The sequence below is a fragment of the Impatiens glandulifera genome, chromosome 1 (genome assembly GCF_907164915.1).
Source record: "Impatiens glandulifera chromosome 1, dImpGla2.1, whole genome shotgun sequence".
Classification (NCBI taxonomy): Eukaryota; Viridiplantae; Streptophyta; class Magnoliopsida; order Ericales; family Balsaminaceae; genus Impatiens; species Impatiens glandulifera.
In genome coordinates, this window is record NC_061862.1 from 1,167,833 (window position 1) to 1,185,912 (window position 18,080).

At 34.4% G+C, this 18,080-nt stretch overlaps 4 protein-coding genes across 4 annotated transcripts; 1 reads left to right on the top strand and 3 right to left on the bottom strand.

Moving 5' to 3' along the window:
* Positions 1 to 1,508: 1,508 nt before the first annotated feature.
* LOC124917743 (V-type proton ATPase subunit c2-like) lies at positions 1,509 to 3,165 on the bottom strand. The gene is made up of 3 exons (XM_047458081.1): positions 2,996 to 3,165; positions 2,616 to 2,901; positions 1,509 to 1,869 (listed from the first exon to the last, which is right to left on the bottom strand). The coding sequence occupies exons 1-3, from the start codon at positions 3,072 to 3,074 to the stop codon at positions 1,737 to 1,739; spliced, it is 498 nt and encodes a 165-aa protein (XP_047314037.1). The 5' UTR covers positions 3,075 to 3,165; the 3' UTR covers positions 1,509 to 1,736.
* A 1,446-nt stretch (positions 3,166 to 4,611) lies between these two features.
* On the top strand, positions 4,612 to 7,408 carry LOC124917731 (protein BASIC PENTACYSTEINE6-like). The gene is made up of 3 exons (XM_047458076.1): positions 4,612 to 4,914; positions 6,202 to 6,245; positions 6,322 to 7,408. The coding sequence occupies exons 2-3, from the start codon at positions 6,240 to 6,242 to the stop codon at positions 7,225 to 7,227; spliced, it is 912 nt and encodes a 303-aa protein (XP_047314032.1). The 5' UTR covers positions 4,612 to 4,914; positions 6,202 to 6,239; the 3' UTR covers positions 7,228 to 7,408.
* Positions 7,409 to 7,429: 21 nt separating this feature from the next.
* On the bottom strand, positions 7,430 to 8,814 carry LOC124917720 (GDP-mannose 4,6 dehydratase 1). The gene has a single exon (XM_047458067.1). It carries the CDS (start codon positions 8,738 to 8,740, stop codon positions 7,625 to 7,627), a length of 1,116 nt encoding a protein of 371 aa, XP_047314023.1. The 5' UTR covers positions 8,741 to 8,814; the 3' UTR covers positions 7,430 to 7,624.
* Positions 8,815 to 9,863: 1,049 nt separating this feature from the next.
* On the bottom strand, positions 9,864 to 11,348 carry LOC124920752 (peptidyl-prolyl cis-trans isomerase Pin1-like). The gene is made up of 2 exons (XM_047461303.1): positions 10,883 to 11,348; positions 9,864 to 10,214 (listed from the first exon to the last, which is right to left on the bottom strand). Exons 1-2 carry the CDS (start codon positions 11,112 to 11,114, stop codon positions 10,090 to 10,092), a joined length of 357 nt encoding a protein of 118 aa, XP_047317259.1. The 5' UTR covers positions 11,115 to 11,348; the 3' UTR covers positions 9,864 to 10,089.
* Positions 11,349 to 18,080: the final 6,732 nt, after the last annotated feature.

The window sequence follows — 18,080 nt, forward strand, 5'->3', positions numbered from 1 at the left end:
GGAATTTGAGTTTCTAATTTTGAATTTTGGGTAGTATTATATAATAACATGGGCCTAATATATGAGTTTTGAATAGAGAGAGTGAATAGAAAATATTTATTTTAGATTTTATATTTTAATATTAAAATAAATATATATATTATTTAGTATCGGATTCGAAAAAGTTTGGATCGAATATTAAACGAGTCGGCTCGTGTTCGGCTCGAATTTGGTCAAAGTCAAACTCAAGTTGAACTTTGGTCGAGGGGCTCTCGAGTAGCTTGACTCATTTGTCGTTTATACGACACTCCTTATTTGAATTAGTAGTAATTAATCATTTTCTAAAAATAAATAAATTCAATGACAAAATATTTATGCACGCATACATATTAGAAGGAAGCATAAAGTACAATTAATTATTTCTTTGCAATATGAAGTTTCACTGGCACACCAATGTCTCAATTTTGTATTCTATCTATGCCAAGAAAAAAAAACCCTAAAAAATATAAGATAAAAAAAAATGCTACAGCAAATTCATGACAAAAACAAAGATAACAATACAAATTCAAGTAAAAATTATTGTTTAAGGTTATATATTATTTAATAAGTATTCAAGTTAATTTTATTATTTATTCAAAAAACATATAAATTATATATATATATATATATATATTCATGATGTATTTTAAAACTCCTTATTATTAAGTTTAATAATTATATTTATTTTGATAAAAATTTAAACAAGATGTTTATTTTTACCTAGTTAAAATTAATATTCATTGATTTTTTCAATATTAGTTCCACCCTTATTTGAAAAGATGTCAATTTGAATGTGTTTTTTATACCTTAGATAAAAATTAAATATTACAAAATTGAATGTAAAAGACTATTATAAAATTAGAAGCTAAAAAACAAGTTTCCTTTTCCTAGAAAAATATAATATTTTAACAATTGTTTGGTCATGAAAGTAATAAATAGTTACACTTTTTCTTTATCTCTCTGAATTTTGCTTGCAACTTTTAGTGAGTGGAAATAACTTTTGCATCTTTATTATATCAAATAATGGCAATGAGTCAACAGTCCTCCATCCACAAGACACTGAAAATGAATTATTTGAATTATCTATGTTGTTAAAGGATATTATAATTTTTAATATTTCATTTGTCTAAATACTTTATTTTATTTTATACATAACAAGTACAATCATGAACAGCTTCAACTTAAGTTGTTTTTAACCAGATTTTTTTGTAATCTATTTTTTTTTTTTTTAAATAACGGGTTCTAAATCTTTTTCGGAATGACAGCAGGATAAACAAATAGCCCGCAAACATATTTAACCATTTAACTAAGTGCAGAACTTGTCGTTTTACGGGTTCGAACCCAGGACCTCAAGAAGGCTAAAGATATATCCACCTCTTGTTGCCACTATTTATCTGTTATTGCCACTATTGTATTGTGTTTATTCAACAATGAAATTGTATATGTCAAAGATTCCATATAATAATAATAATAACATAAACAACTTGAAGTGTATAAACTGAAAAGAAGATAATATATAGCTTCCAATAAGTTGTGTTCTTTCTGGTCACAACAATCAATAGTGCTTGAGGGTCAAAACCTTATTTGTACTACAATTTACTACCAATAGTTTACACTCACCACAAAGACAATCAATTGGAAACCAAATAAATAAACAATTACTTTATCATGCATGATAAGGGGATTTATAAACCCGCGATCTTTGGGTAATGCCTGTTTTACTCTGCTCGGGATTGACCAGCTCGAGAGGAAAGGATAATACCAACAATCAGTCCATACAGTGCCAATGCTTCCGCAAAGATGAGAATCAAAATCATCCCAACAAAAAGTTTCGGCTGTTGTGCATTAGCTCTGCAATATTATTTTCAGTTGTTAAACTTTTGTGCACAATTCGAACTAACATTTGGAAGGAAGGAGTCAAATACCTATTGATGATCTGATTTGAATCATAATCCAAACAAAATAAGTACCCATTTCTAAATAACCTCAATTCAAATACCAGACAATGTTATAAGAAGTGGAAAAACAAATATGGATCCTCATCTTGAATGGTGGTGATGCAACTTATAAACGAATGCAAAAATGCTCAAATTCCTCAATCCGATATTAGATCCACCATTTTGCTAAACTCAATGATAAGTAGTAATAGAGCCTACAACCATATAAGAATGATAGAACCTAGATCCTTGATCCAAACTATAGCTGCAAGATGCACTCTTAATGGCCAACAGATTTCTCAACTATTTGTGTTTTAATACTTCTTATACTATGTTAATTGAGTGTGAATTACAAGGAAAGCTTCAACATAACCATGTCTAATTTCATATGAAAGGTTTTGTTTCTGCAAAATGAACCACAATTCTACATGAATGAATACATCATCTGCACAAGAATCTGTCTATGTCAATGCAAACAGGCATTTTCTGTTCATGAAATGAGATTCAGATAAACAGCTAGAACAAGGAAGCAGGAAATCATCAAGCATCCTAGGAAATGGCAATGCACATTGAAAATCAAGGAATAGCAACTAAAACTCTATTAACACTTCCATAAATGGGTCTATTTTCTTTAGAATCAAGAATAGAGACAGAGCATACCTAACACCAGCATCACCCACAATTCCAATAGCCATTCCAGCTGCTAGACCGGCGAGACCACAAGCTAATCCGGACGAGAGATGGGCATAACCATCGAAGAGGTAGTAAGGTTTGGCCTTAGGGTTAATTCCAGTACTGATAATCACAGCAATGATCAGACCATAGATACCCAAAACTCCGGCCATAACCACCGGCACTATCGACTTCATGACCAACTCCGGCCTCATTACACCCATTGAGGCCACGCCGACCCCGCTCTTCGCCGTTCCATAGGCGGCTCCCATACCTGAAACCCGAAGGACAAAATTTATCGTTAATTTCACATGAAAATGGGCATCATCATCATGGGATGGGATGAATTAAAAAGCTGATTTCATTACAGGAGAAGACTAGAGCTGCTGCGGCTCCGAGGAAGCCGAAAAAAGGAGCCGTTTCATCTCCGGTGAACCCAGATGCCATTTTTCTTCAATTTACTTTTGAGATCGTGAATTGATGATGGGTATCAATCAGAGATCGATCAAAGAGGAAAACAGAACTCGTATCAGAAAGGAGACATTTTTTTTTTTAATATCAATTATGACCGCTGCTGGCTGGCTGGCTGGCTGGCTGGCTGCTGATGGATCACACGTTCACGAGCTTCTTTCTTCTCGTTTATTATGATTTGTTTTTTTTTTTGTTTTTTCAAATAATCATTTATCTGAGTTATCAATCCAATCATAAATATAAATAATACATTATTTTAAAGAAATTTAGATATTATTATATTATTTAACTTAAATTATTCAAAATTATTTATTTTTTAATCAAACAAAAGTTTCATTTTATAATTTTTTTCTAAATAATTCATGTCAAACAATTATTTAATTTTTCAAATTATTTAAAAAATTAATAAAAAAAAATACACACAATTACTTCCATAAATTATCCAATTTATTATTATTATTTTTTTTATAATAAATTAATTCTCATTATATTAAATAAAGAGGTAAAAATAAAACACAAGTTAAATAATACACATGTAAATATTAAAATTTTAAAGTAAATCATCTATCAATCATATCATTTCTTTAACATGATGATAAAAGAATTTCTACCCAAAATTATGAATTACAGTGAATTTATCTTTGTTTTGTTTGAGAGTTATAAACTAAAAATAAGTTCGACCAAAATTGATAGCAAACCGTTCTATATACATTATTAAAATTGCAAAAAAATCATAAAATTGTTAGAAAATACATTTGAAAGGACATATGGATGATAAATAAATTTTTAAAACTAAATAAATGAAAACAAGTACATGTTCTATAAAAACATCTCATTTACTAATAGGAATAGGTAGATTCAATAAATGATCATCAACACGATTAGAGGTATAATTAGGAGACGATCCAAAAAAAAAAATTAAAAATATTATTCATAATACAAAAATTCGAGACCACAAATTCGATTTAACTAAATAAAATGTTGTATCGAATAAAAATACAACAACATAAATCTGAGTAATAGAAATAAAAAAATTTAAAAGACAATGAATATGAACTTTCAATCTCTCTAAGTTCCATAGATAAAATTAAAAAATACTTATATATAATCATTATTATTTTAACTTAATAACTTGAAAGGGACGTATTATGTTATATATACATCAAAATTATACGTGTTAAGAATAAATTTATATTTTTCTCTTCTTTTATAATAATTAATGTGCAGTAGTTGAAAGCTTAATTGCGATTAATTAAAGATGGAATCATATCACATTTTCGGTTTTCCTCTCTATCATTATTTTTTTTTTATAATTTAAACTAAATATTGTATATTATTAAATGAAAAAAAGTTTAAAATAAATTGATAATTTTATTTTGTTTTTTTCTTAAAACACAGATTTGAGTTGATTTGTCTTAATTAATTAATAAGTGGTTAATTAATTGTAGTCAAAGAGGTCAAAATATAAAAACGTCAACTGTATAAAAGGGGGAAGGCCGCAAAGAAGATGAAAGTAAAAAAAAAAAAAAAAAAACTAGAGCATCTTGTTCGTCGTCTTCATCGTGCTGTGCAGTCGCTGGAAACGCGATTCAAACGCGTAGAGAAGGTAAAGCCAGCAGTTGAAGATGGCGACTTCTGGTAATTCCAATGACGATCACTCTAGTTACCGCCATGATCCGCGACCTTTCTGAAGAAGAAGAAGATCGCATTAACAAACGAAATCTACTTCTCTTCTCTTCTCTTACAGCTAAAAGGATGAAACAACTCATTTGAATCAGTTTCCAGTTATCACTACTATCTAGGTTTCGTCTAACCGGTAAGAGATTCTCTGCCTCTTTAGAAATCTTCGATCCAACTGGTTTCGATCTGAATCTGCACATTTTCATTTCTCATCTCGTCGGTTAGTTCGCTGATCTGCACTTTGGCATCTATATGATGTATCCTAGCTGTTGATGTTGAAAATTGGAAAATTTTGTCTGATTTGATTGATAATTGACTGCTGGTTTCACATTCCTTTCCCAGCTAGAACGCACACACACACACACACACAGATCCGAATTCGGAATTAGGATGGATATATATTACTCACTTATCAAAAATGGCCATTTTGAATAGCATTAGTAATTAAGATATGGTTGTTCTAAATTGAAGAATGGTATACTTATTATACTTACTTAGAAACTTCAGTATCATTCAGGAACCAACCTTGATGAAAATCTAAAGATGAACTGAAGAAATTATTACCAATGATGATGAACATTTATAATAGTCACAAGATGAGAAATTATGAACAAAACGTATCATGGAAAACTCACTGTAAGGAAAATGTTGCGATTCCCGAATAGACCTAACGCCCTCCAATGTCCAATTGAGCACTTGGGATAGATATTGTTGCGAGGTTTATGTTTTCTGTTCTAAAATTCTGTTTTGATTCATTTTTATGTTATTCTCAAAACTAATTTTGGTTAATACTAACCATTGTAACTGAATATTCTTGGCGAATTCAGCTGATATATATGCTATGCTGAACTCACTTCCCCAATGGGGAATGAAAAAGCTTTGTGAAAGTTCTTAGGTATATACCAGCGGTATTATTTTCTCATCTTTGTTTCTTCTTCTCCTATAATCTTGAATACAGAATTAAGTCATAACAGAAAACTACATTACAAACAATTACGAACAATAGGAAATGGAAGAAGTTGTGTGCACAACTGGAGACTATTAGGTCAAGAAGGGAACAATGAAGTTAGCATGAAGGGTCCAGTTAAGATGATGGATTGATTACCTCTTGTTTTCAAGTTTTCTAATAATATAGGATCATGTGAAACTACCTTGTTTATGCATGATTGGCAAATTGATTACTTTACAATTGTCCATGTTTTAGCAAATTCCTGGAATGATGATAAAAAATGTGTTGGTTTGGAGATGATAAGGTTATCAGATATTAGTGTAATTGATATATAAGGAAACTAGTCCTATCTTGTCTATTTGCAATGTTGGGATTAGATTTGACTAGATAGAGTTTGTGAAATTTGTTATTAACATTTTGACTTGGCAGTTTGAGGTAAACTGATAGTTGAATAAAATGTTATGGATTTTTCAGTGCTGGAGTGTAAGTAAAGGGGACAGATCTGGAGTTATATGATGGTAAGATTACCGTGCTTTTGATTCCAGGCAGTTGTAGTTTATGATCTAATTAAGAAAAAAAAACTCTCCCTTGTAGGAAAACAACTTCTCATTGAAAACATACATGTCTGTAATGGCGGAGAGGGATGCTGCGATTCGAGAAAAAAACGTGGCAATGGAGGAAAGAAGGCAGGCACTTGCAGAAAGAGACTTGGCAATGACTCAAAGAGATTCAGCTCTTGCAGAGAGGAATACGGCCCTAGAGGAAAGAGATAAGGCCCTTAATGCTCTCGATTTTTGCGAAAGCCCGAGAAACGAGTACAATCTTAACCCGGATTCACAAGAAGCTGGAGTCGGAGTTAGCCAAGAATTAGAGTACATGTATAATGAAGATTTGGCTGAAGCCCACAAGACAAAGACTAGAAAGGGTGGTGGTGGTGGTAAGCAAAGGAAAGAAAAAGGGGCTGGGGCTGGGGCAGGGGCAGGGGCAGGATTGAAGAAGAAAGGAAGGAAAAGAGGGTGTGAAGAAATGACAAATCAGGTAAATACTACTGAATCCACTGCATCGGATATCTGGGATAGCGTAGACTTTGGAGACGAGGATGGGGATGAACTAGAACAACATTTTGCTGCTTGGAATCAGAATAGTATGGGACTGAAGGAGGAAGAAGAAGGAATCAGTTACGATGATCACGACGAGTCAGCATTGCCTCCGGTGCCACCTATCTGCTCGTGTAGCGGTGTAAGTCAGCCTTGCTACAAATTAGGAAATGGCGGTTGGCAATCAGCCTGCTGTACTACTAACAACAACATGCCAATGTACCACCTTCAGCATTTGCACCAATCGAACAACAACAAGCGTTCTGGAGTAGTAGTTGGAAGGAAGATAAGTGGAAGCGCGTTATCAAAATTGATCACCAGACTTGTAGCAGAAGAACTACACGACCCCTCGATGCCACTAGATCTCAAGGACCATTGGGACCAACACGAAACCATTCCCTAGTAGTTTTCCACAACAAGATTATTGGCCCCCATTTCTATTCTGGTTGGTCTGGTAACAAAATTTAATTTAGAACCCCTACAATTATTATTTATGTTATCTGGTTTCTGTAGTAGATTTGCTTTGAGAATTCATGTCATTTCATTTTTACCCTACTAAAATTATTACTACTCTGTCGGTGGATGGGAATTGAATTCTTACTGTAAACCTGAAAAACTCATATCAGTTCTTAGAATTGAATAATAATTCCATTTCAGACAAGAAACAACAGTGTGAGTACATAGAAAGATGAAAATCAAATTAAAACACAAACAAATTTATATAAAGTGATGAATACTAGGCCTCAGATTGTTTGTTTTATCTTATGTAAATTATGATTATAGGTTCATTCATTCAATCATCATGGTTGCTGCTGGGCATCCATGAAACCGGCATCAACCAGCACCTTCTCGCGCTTAGCCAATTCGACGTCTTCATCAACCATCATCTTCACCAGCTGCTCGAACCCAACTCGCGGTTTCCATCCCAGCACTTTCCTCGCCTTGCTCGAATCACCCTTCAAGTTATCAACCTCAGCAGGCCGAAAATATCTAGGATCAATCTCCACATGATCCTTCCAATTCAAACCAACATAACCGAATGCCACCTCCAGAAACTCCTCCACAGAATGCGACTCCTCCGTCGCCACCACATAATCATCAGGCTTCTCCTGCTGCAGCATCATCCACATAGCCTCAACATAATCACCAGCAAATCCCCAATCTCTAGAAGCTTTTAAATTACCCATGAACACCTTCTTCTGTAACCCAACCTTGATCCGACCTAAAGCACGAGTAATCTTCCTCGTCACAAAATTCTCTCCTCTCCTAGGCGATTCATGATTGAAAAGGATTCCATTGCAAGCATACATCCCGTACGCTTCCCTGTAATTCACCGTGTACCAATGAGCAGCGCATTTAGATGCAGCATATGGAGATCTAGGATGGAATGGTGTATCTTCTGATTGAGGCGGAGGAGTAGATCCAAACATTTCAGATGATCCAGCTTGATAGTAACGAACTTCCCGTCCGGTGGTAACGATGTGAGATCGGACGGCTTCTAGTAAACGTAAGGCGCCGGTAGCGACTACATCGGCGGTGTAATCGGGGATCTCGAAGGAAACGGCGACGTGTGATTGAGCGGCGAGATTGTAAACCTCGTCGGGGAGAATGGTGTCGACCCAGCGACGGAGAGAGGAAGCGTCGGAAAGATCGGCGTAATGGAGTTTCATATGTGCTTTATTGACATTGTGAGGATCGATGTAGATGTGATTGATGCGTTGAGTGTTGAAATTTGAAGAACGACGGATCAAACCATGGACTTGATAGCCTTTTTTCAGAAGGAATTCTGTCAAGTAAGATCCGTCTTGACCGGTGATTCCAGTAACCAGAGCGACCTTTCCTTTCAACGGTGAACTTTCGACGCCATTGGCGCCGGCGCCGGTGACGGATCGGGAAGTTTTGTCGTCGGATGCCATTGGAATTTTCTCTTCAGTTAGCTTCTGCTCAAATGTGTGTGAGTGTGTGTGAGTGTGTGTGAGAGAGAATGAGGTTTTAGGGAAGTATTTAAAGAGTTGAGGGAGAGGAAAGAAAACATTTTAAATAAAAAATAAAAAATATTAATTTAAATAACTTTCAATTTTTTTTTTATTAAAAAACCAAGATAATTCTAATTGCTTATATAGGAAATTACAATAATTGTAATATGTAAAAGAGAAGATTTTGTTAAAATCTACAAAGAAATTGAAAAATATTTTGTGATTCTATAAAGGAAAAATGGTGTGAATCCTATAGACTAATCAAATCACATAATTAATTATCTAATTATTTTTATTCAATTTAAATAATTTGTCTTATTTTTTTATAAAACAAATTGAACAAACTCTAAAGATAATGAACAAATTGAAAATCAAATAAAGGGTTTCATAGCTGATTTTTCAATAATATGTTTAAAATTTCAGAACTAATTATCCTTTTTTTTTTCTATTATTGAAATTTGGAAAATAATATAATAATGTTAAGATAAAGATAGTTGAATGTCTTGTGGTGCACCCTTCTATTACAATAATTATTTATAAGAAAACAGATATGTTTTAAATTCTTTATTTATTATATTATTATTAATTAAAATAATTAAATCACTTATTTTATTAATTAAAATAATTAAATCACTTATTTTATTAATTAAAATATTAATATATTTTTGTTTTAATTTTTATTAAATATAAAATATTTTAATAATTAAATCAATTAAAAAATTAAATGACTCTAGATTTCTTTTTATCAAAAACAAGAAAAACCAAGATATTATACAGGAAATTATAACAATATGTAAAATCTACAAAGCAATTGACAAATATGTTGTGCTTCTAGAAAGGAAAAATGGTGTGAATCCTATAGATTAAATCATCTAAAATATGAAATTATTTTTATTAAATTTAAATAATTTATCTTAACTTTTTATAAAACAGAAAAGAAAATACTAAGATTGAACAAACTCTAAGATAATGAACAAATTGAAATCAAATAAAGGGAAATTTCTAACTTCTTTTTCAATGTTTAAAATTTCAGAACTAATTTTCCTTTTATCTATTATTGAAATTTGGAAAATAAAACAATAATATTAAGATGAAGATAGTTGAATGTCTTGTGGTGCACCCTTCTCTTACAAACAATAGAGTATAATCCAAACGAAACAACAGACAAATAATCAACAGAAGTTCATATGACATAGTAAAAACAACTTGAGAACGAGATCGAGATAGAGATAGAGGGCGCCACAGCATTAAAGAAGATGCGAATTCATTGTTCTTGATGACATATATGGTCAGCCGGTTCTCAATATTATATGAACACCGCTATCGGTTTCAATAATCTCGCTTATCTCCCCAACCTTGAGTGAATATGTTGCTTCTTCAAATGGCTTTTGCATCTGACCTCTTCCAAATGAGCCTGCACATTATTATCATTGATCACCATCAAAAAGAAACAACAAACCATATATATAATCCAATCACTATGTATTGTATGTATGTCAGCATAAAAATTTTCAATAACACACCAAGTAATCATGGCTTGAACTGGTATTATTATCCCAATCAGTATGTATTTCACCATAAAATTGTTCAATAATACCAAATAATCATGGCTTGAACTGGTAATATTTTATTTTCAATCACTTGATCAGTATTGAATATATCAATCAGTTCACTACCAATAGCTTATTACAGATTCATCGCTACATTGACATCATAAAAGGCTGTGGAATCATGAACAGATGCAACAGAAGAATGTGCTTGTTTACAACAATGAACACAGTTCTCTATCAGAAGAAGAAACCTCAAACAAAGTGCACTGAAACAGAACAGGAACAGAACAGATATGTTTGTACATATTGAAATCAGAATTACCAATGTGAAGATGATCAGCATCCAATTGAATTGAAAGATCCAGAAGATCAGTGCTAGTTTCACAATAATGATGAAGATCTATCTATCTAATAGAATAAGACTATTATATGTTCTTCATCCTTATAAACAAACAGGTTAATACCCAGAATCTAAAACTTGTTCTAGCAAGAATAAATCGAAACAATAAAAGAAGGGTTTGAAAGAACTGACCAAGATCTCCTCCGCGTTTGGCGGAGCTGCAGTCTGATTGACGAGTGGCGACGTCGGAGAACTTGGCCTTGCCAGAGGTGATGTCGTCGCGGATGGCGGTGAGTTTAGAGATGGCTGTCTCCTTGGTAGTATCCATGATGATTTTACCTTCTGGATCTTTCCATGAAGCCTTCCTACGAGAACCTTGATGTTTGATAAGGATGTGGGAAGCCCTAACTTTGTCGGATGACATGTTTGGCTTTGTCTTCTTCTTGTCCGCCGCTCGATCTACCGCCGAGGAGGAGGAGGTTGAAGAAGCCTTTTTTCTTTTCCTTTCCGACTCTATCTTTACGAACGTGTATGTATGCAGTTGTAGATAGAGAAAAAGAGAAAAAGGGTTATCTTCTCCACTGCGTCTGCGCCGTCTGCTCCTGCCTGCTTGATTGCTTTAGTTGGATCGGATTTTGGGAATCTCTTTTCACTCTATCACCCACCCGACCACTAGTACTATATATGCTCCTTCTTTTCATTTCTTTATTATATATTATTAAATTCACACCCACTATACATTTTTTTTTATAAATTTATTGATTAAATATAATTAGATTAAAGATTTATAGTTTATGTTCACACATAAATAAGACAGCAAAACCCTAGTTTCATCTTAGGGTTTTTAGGATAAAACACAGATTTTATCTAAAACCTAACGATACCATATAAATCAAATTAATTCTTTTATTAATTAAAATACCTAAATTACACTTACTTAAATATTTTATTTTATATTAATAAAAAATAATATATATATATATCTTATATTATTTTATTACATTATAAAATTTATTTTCATATAAATTAAATTAATAAATTATTTTATTTTAAAAAATTATATTAAATATAAATAAAATTATAACCTACTATATTATCTAAAATACCATTTAAATTTTAAATAGTTTAAATAAATAATTATATTAGAAAATAAAGTGAAATATATTTAAATAAAAATATTAATTAATTTATAAATATATTTCATTTAAATTAAATATTTATAAATAAATTTATTTAATTTTTTTTAATATAAACTAACTTTAAACTATTATTCTAAATAAATATTCTAATAAATTTGTTTGAATTTTAGTTATTATCTTATAACATTAATTTAATGTAAAATTTTTATATTAATTATATTAAATAAAAATAAATACGCAATATAAATAAGATTATAATATACTATATTATTTGATGTAATATTTAAATTATAATAGTAGTTATTTATAAAATTAGTATTTATTTAAATTTTTATTTATATATTAATAAAAGTTAATATTAATATATTTATAATTTTTTAATATTTATTTATATTTTTAAAAAAAATAATATAAATTAAATTATTTCATTTAAAAAATATTATTAATCATAATATATATATATATATATATATATATATATATATATATATATATAAAAGGAGAGAGTAGATGTGAGGGGAAATTTGAGGAAATGATCCCAAAATAGGGCCAAATAGTCGATGGTGCGGGCCACTAATTTTTATAGCGCTGGTGACCCCCAAATAATTTTCTGCCGAAAATACCCCCGTTGCGTCACGCACCCTCCCGTTGCGTGACGCACCTGAGGGCATTGTGAAAAGTCCACAATGCCCTTACTATATAATAAAAAAAATCTCAGTTCTTTTCATTCTTTCTTTCTTCTTCTCTTTCTTCACTTCCCTTCTCCTCCTTCTCTCTAAAAAACCCAACCACCGACCGACGAAGACGACGGCGGAATCCATTCTCTTCCTTCACAATGTCTCTTTCTGCTGCTACAGGTATTCTTCTCCTTCTTCATTTCTCTCTTTCCACGCTTTGTTTGTTATGGTGTAGTGATTAGGGAATGAGTAGGTGGAATGCCACCGTCGCGGCGGAAACTGGGTGCGTAACGCAGTTGCGTCACGTAGTTGCGTTACGCAGATGCGTAACGCACCCCATACACTTTACTTGCATTTCATTGTTACGGTGTCTCTCGATTGATACTATCATTTTTTCAATTGCAGCTGAAGTATTTGCTGACGTATTTGTTGTGTACAATGGAGAGTGGTAAATTGCAGCCAATGGTACCAGGTCTTTCTCTGCACAATCATGCAAAACCATGGATATACCTCAATGTACTACATTTGCTGAATTAGTTGATACAATCTATGAGACGATTAACGTGCAAAAGTCTGCATATGATTTAGTGATTAAAGTCATGTATGATCCTTCTGCAAAACTTCCCCCTGTTGTTATTGAGGGAGATAAAGATGTGGGCATGTATTTATCACGGTTGATATCGGGTCGAAGTTCGTCATCTTCGTCACCACTTTGTGTCTCATTAGTAGAGAAGTACCCAAGTCAAGATACTACACTACCAATCATTACTCAAAAAACTATACCCGACGTTGTTTCTCGAGTTGTTTCTCAACAGATTTTATTTGAAAGTGATAATGAAGGAGGAGGAGAAGAAGATGAACGGGCTCATCATGAACTGATTAATCATGAACGCGTTATTGACTTTAATTATGAACGGGTTAGTGATTTCCAAGCTACTACTAGTCCTGCATCAGCAGTTGCACGCACGCCGCACCGGTCAATACCTACACCAATGGGTACACCATCTAGTGCAAGAGCGTCAATGGGTACACCATCTAGTGCAAGAGCGTCAATGGGTACACCATCTAGTGCAAGAGCGTCAATGGGTACACCATCTAGTGCAAGAGCGTCAATGGGTACACCATCGACAGACCCTACAGACGTATCACCGACAGACGTATCACCGACAGACCCTTCATTTGCATTGGCGTTAACTAGTGAAACCGTATTGGAAGTCGGTATGTTATTTGATACTAAAAAAGAACTTCAACTGAAGCTATATAAATATGCGATGACTTATCATTTTGAATTCAAAGTGAAAAAGTCTCGAAAACATCTTTGGTATGTGAAATGTATGGATGAGACATGCAAGTGGAGCTTACGTGCTGTGAAAGGTAAGTTTTCCGAGATGTTTGAGATTCGGAAATTCAATCGACAACACTCATGCTCAGTTTTGTCGAGGCCGGAAAAAAAAATGCAAACACCGGCATGGGTTATTGGGCAGTGCATGAAGGGTAAGTACATGGACCATCACCATAACCACTTGCCTAAAAAAATAATTGAAGACATGCAGTCAGCTTATGGGATGTTTTTGACTTATAATAAGGCTTGGAGGGCAAGGGAAACGGCTTTAACGGCGGTGCGAGGACGGTAGAGGATTCCTATGGAAAATTGCCTTCATACCTATACATGTTGGAGAAGAATAATCCGGGTACCATAACAGATATTCAGACAGACGAGCACGGCCACTTCAAATATATGTTCATGTCTCTAGGCCTCTCAATTAGGGGTTTCAAAGCCTTTTGTCGTCCCATATTGTGTGTTGATGCAAGTTTTCTCAAGCACAAGGTGGGAGGTCAACTATTGGTGGCTGTTACATTGGATGCCAATGAGCAACTATATCCTGTTGCATTCGGCGTTGTTGATTCAGAGAATAATAACTCGTGGACTTATTTTATGCAAAAACTTAGAGAAGCAATTGGATTAGTTGATGATCTCGTCTTCGTATCCGATAGACACCCAAGTATAGCCAATGCCTTGTGTGCTGTTTTTCCAGAAGCAGACCACGGTGCGTGCACATATCACATAAAGATGAATATTAATGCCAAATTCAAAACTGATAATTGTCATGTCGAGTTTGATTTGGCTTCTCGTGCGTACACTATCCCCCAATTTAATCGGTTTTTTGACAAGATCAGGGTTAAAGATCATAGGATTGCTGCCTATTTGGAAGAGATTGGATTTCAAAGATGGAGTAGAGCATATTTCCCCGGTAAGCGATACAATCAACTCACAAGCAATTATGCAGAGAGTTTGAATAGTCAGTGCAGGGAAGCCAGAAAGTATCCAATTTCAGCAATGCTTGAGTCTTTAAGAACAACATTACAAGGGTGGTTTAATGATAAAAGAGAAAAAGCGTCCAACCACCAAGAATTTTTATCTCCAACGTATGAAAAGTCAATTTGAAAGCAAGATTCTATACCGTATCATCCCTTAACCGATTTGAGTTGTATGTGCATGATAATGAGGCACATTATAAAGTCAATTTGAAGGACAAGGACTGCACTTGTAGGGTATTTGAAGTCTCCGGTCTTCCTTGTACACATGCACTGGCTGCTGCCCGTCACAGGAATGTGGTTCTTTACGACTTATGCTCAAGGTATTTAATCGTTTTGAACCTATTTATTTAACCTATTTTTAATCGTTTTATTTTCCTTCTCATAGGTATTATACAACTGTATCTTGGTTGAATGCATATGCGGAGACATGTTATCCGGTTGGTGATGAAGAGAATTGGGATTTTCCCGATATTATCAAACAACGCGTGTGTCTAAAACCACCTGTGAAGGTTAAGAAAGGTCGGCCACAAACTAAACGTAGGACATCCCAAGGTGAGGTCCGTAAGGTCCCGAGACGATGCAGTTCATGTGCAGGTCTAGGACATAATAGAGCAACATACAAAGCAGTGATGCCTGCACCGTCTACCGCAAGAGCAAGAGCATCATCTCAGCAGCATGAGCCCTCATCATCTCAGCAGCATGTGCCCTCATCATCTCAGCAGAATGAGCCATCATCATCTCAACTGTACGAGCCCTCATCTCAGCTCTACGAGCCATCATCTCAATCTTACGAGCCATTAGCTTAGAATGAACTTGTTAGTGTTGTGTTGTGGTGTTAATGTTGTTTTTGTAGACTTATTACCAAATGTCTTGTGTGGAGGTGTTAATGTTGTTTTTGCATCAAGGATTCAAGGATTCAGTAAAGTGTATTGTATTGTAACAAAGATTCATTGAATGTTGTTTTCTGGTGTTTTCTGGTGTTTTCTGGTGTTTTTGTAGTTTTCTGGTGAATGTAATACAGGGACAGGGTTTTTGTACCAAGTGTTTTTGTAGACGCAGCTGCTTGACGCAGCTGCTTGACGAAACTGCTTGACGAAACTGCTTGACGCAGCTGCTTGACGAAACTGCTTGACGCAGCTGCTTGACGAAACATGGTTTACATTAGTGCAGAACCTATTACATTAGACATGGTTTATATAACTGTGTACTTAAGGCATTAAATTAATTACAATAACATATATATCATTAACAACATTTGATATCATTAAATCAACCATATTACAAAGGTTTGAGATTAACATTACAAAAATTTGTTATCAGTACAAAAGTTTCATAAATAACCTATGGATCTACAAGTCCATGAAATAACCTCACTGCCCACTTTTCTCTCCAAGCTTTCATCTCATTTGAGGTCACTTCTGCTAGATTCAGACCTGCAGTCAAGTACTCAATATACATTAGTACAAATACACCACAATCTCCACTCTTAGTTGCTTTGGGAACTTCTGACTCTGGAAGTCTTGTGTATGGCAAAACGGAATCAGGGTTGAGCAGAGGAAATCTTTGTTTATCTTCAAGAGGCAATGCCTTGTCAAATATAACCGGAATCATTTGTCACATCGGTAGCACAAACTCATCAAGATTAGCATAACATCCAGGATCGCAGTCATATACGTCTACGCGCCATTGTTGTAGACGGACAACACAAAGTATCCAGTGGACGTCTTTGATGTTCAAAGGAATATATATATCATCGCATACTTTCCAACTATTCCTATAGTTGCTTTCATCGCCCAAGAAGTATTCGAAAAAGTTTTCAATGTCAAACTCAATACGACTTTTCTTAAACGCAGGGTACTCAGCAGTGAACCTGGTGTGGAGCCAACAATCTCCAATAAAGAAGTTCTTCTTATATGTCTTTGGATATACCCAAGCTCTTCTTCTCAGAATGAAGCAACCTGCATCGATTTCCTACACAAGAGAAAAACATTTAAAATACAATCTGCAAATCTAAAATTATTCTAACATGAATATTACTTACATCATCAGTCAGCCAGGTGAACCTTTTTAGCATTCGGCGAAATAATGCCTTATCACCTAATATAGTATGGAGCTCAATTTTTGTGTTGTCAGTTTTTGGATCTTTAAGCCATGTTTGCAATTGATGAAGAAGTTGATCGTCATATTTTAGAAGTGGATTGACGGTGATAGGATCTTTTAACTTGGGCTGTTTCAGATTGGGGTCGGTGAAATCTGGATCATTCTTCGGCCTCCTATTCCTTCTCGTGACCAATATGACTTTCTTAGGAAGAGGAGGAGGAGTATTCACTATTTCCAGTTCATCTTCGTCATTTTCGTCTTTCTTCTTCCCAACCTTCTTCCCCACCTTTTTCTGAAAAGTCTTTTGTATAGGCTTTCTCTTCACTTCTTCTTTCTTCTCCACTTCTTCTTTCTTCTCCCCTTCTTCTTCAATCTCCCCTTCTTCAATCTCCACTTCTTCTTTCTTCTCCCCTTCTTCAATCTCCACTTCTTCTTTCTCATTCTCAACAACGACCTCTTTCTCGACAACATTCTCATTCTCGACAACAGCCTCATGAATAACGTTCTCGACAACATTCTCATCCTCAACATTCTCATTCTCAATCTTCTTCTGCTCCAATTCAACATTGTCTTGCAAAATGGATCCATTATTAATCTTCTCATTCTCCTTTTGCTCCTCTTCTTCATCGAGAATGTCATTCAGACCAATGTCATTCTGCTTTTCTTCCTCTTCTTCGTCAAGAATGTCATTATGCTTTTCTTCCTCTTCTTCGTCACGAATGTCATTCTGCTTTTCTTCCTCTTCTTCGTCACGAATGTCATTCAGACCGATGTCATTCTCCTTCTGCTCCTGCTACAAAAGTGAAAAGAATTTATATACAGGATGCGTCAAGCAGCTGCGTCAAGCAGCTTGCGTCAAGCAGCTGCGTCAAGCAGCTTGCGTCAAGCAGCTGCGTCAAGCAGCTGCGTCAAGCAGCTGCGTCAAACAGCTTGCGTCAAGCAGCTGCGTCAAGCAGCTACGTCAAGCAGCTGCATCAAGACATTAAAAAACAGAAAGCTCTAACAGAATTACCTGGTTGGTGACATGGCTGGCGAACTGGTTGCTTAGACTGAGAATCATCTTTTCAAACCTCGTAAAGTAGTTTTGTTGATTCAATTTGATGTCTCTTATGTCTCTCTTGATCTCTTCGACATCTTTCTTTATCTCTTCGACAT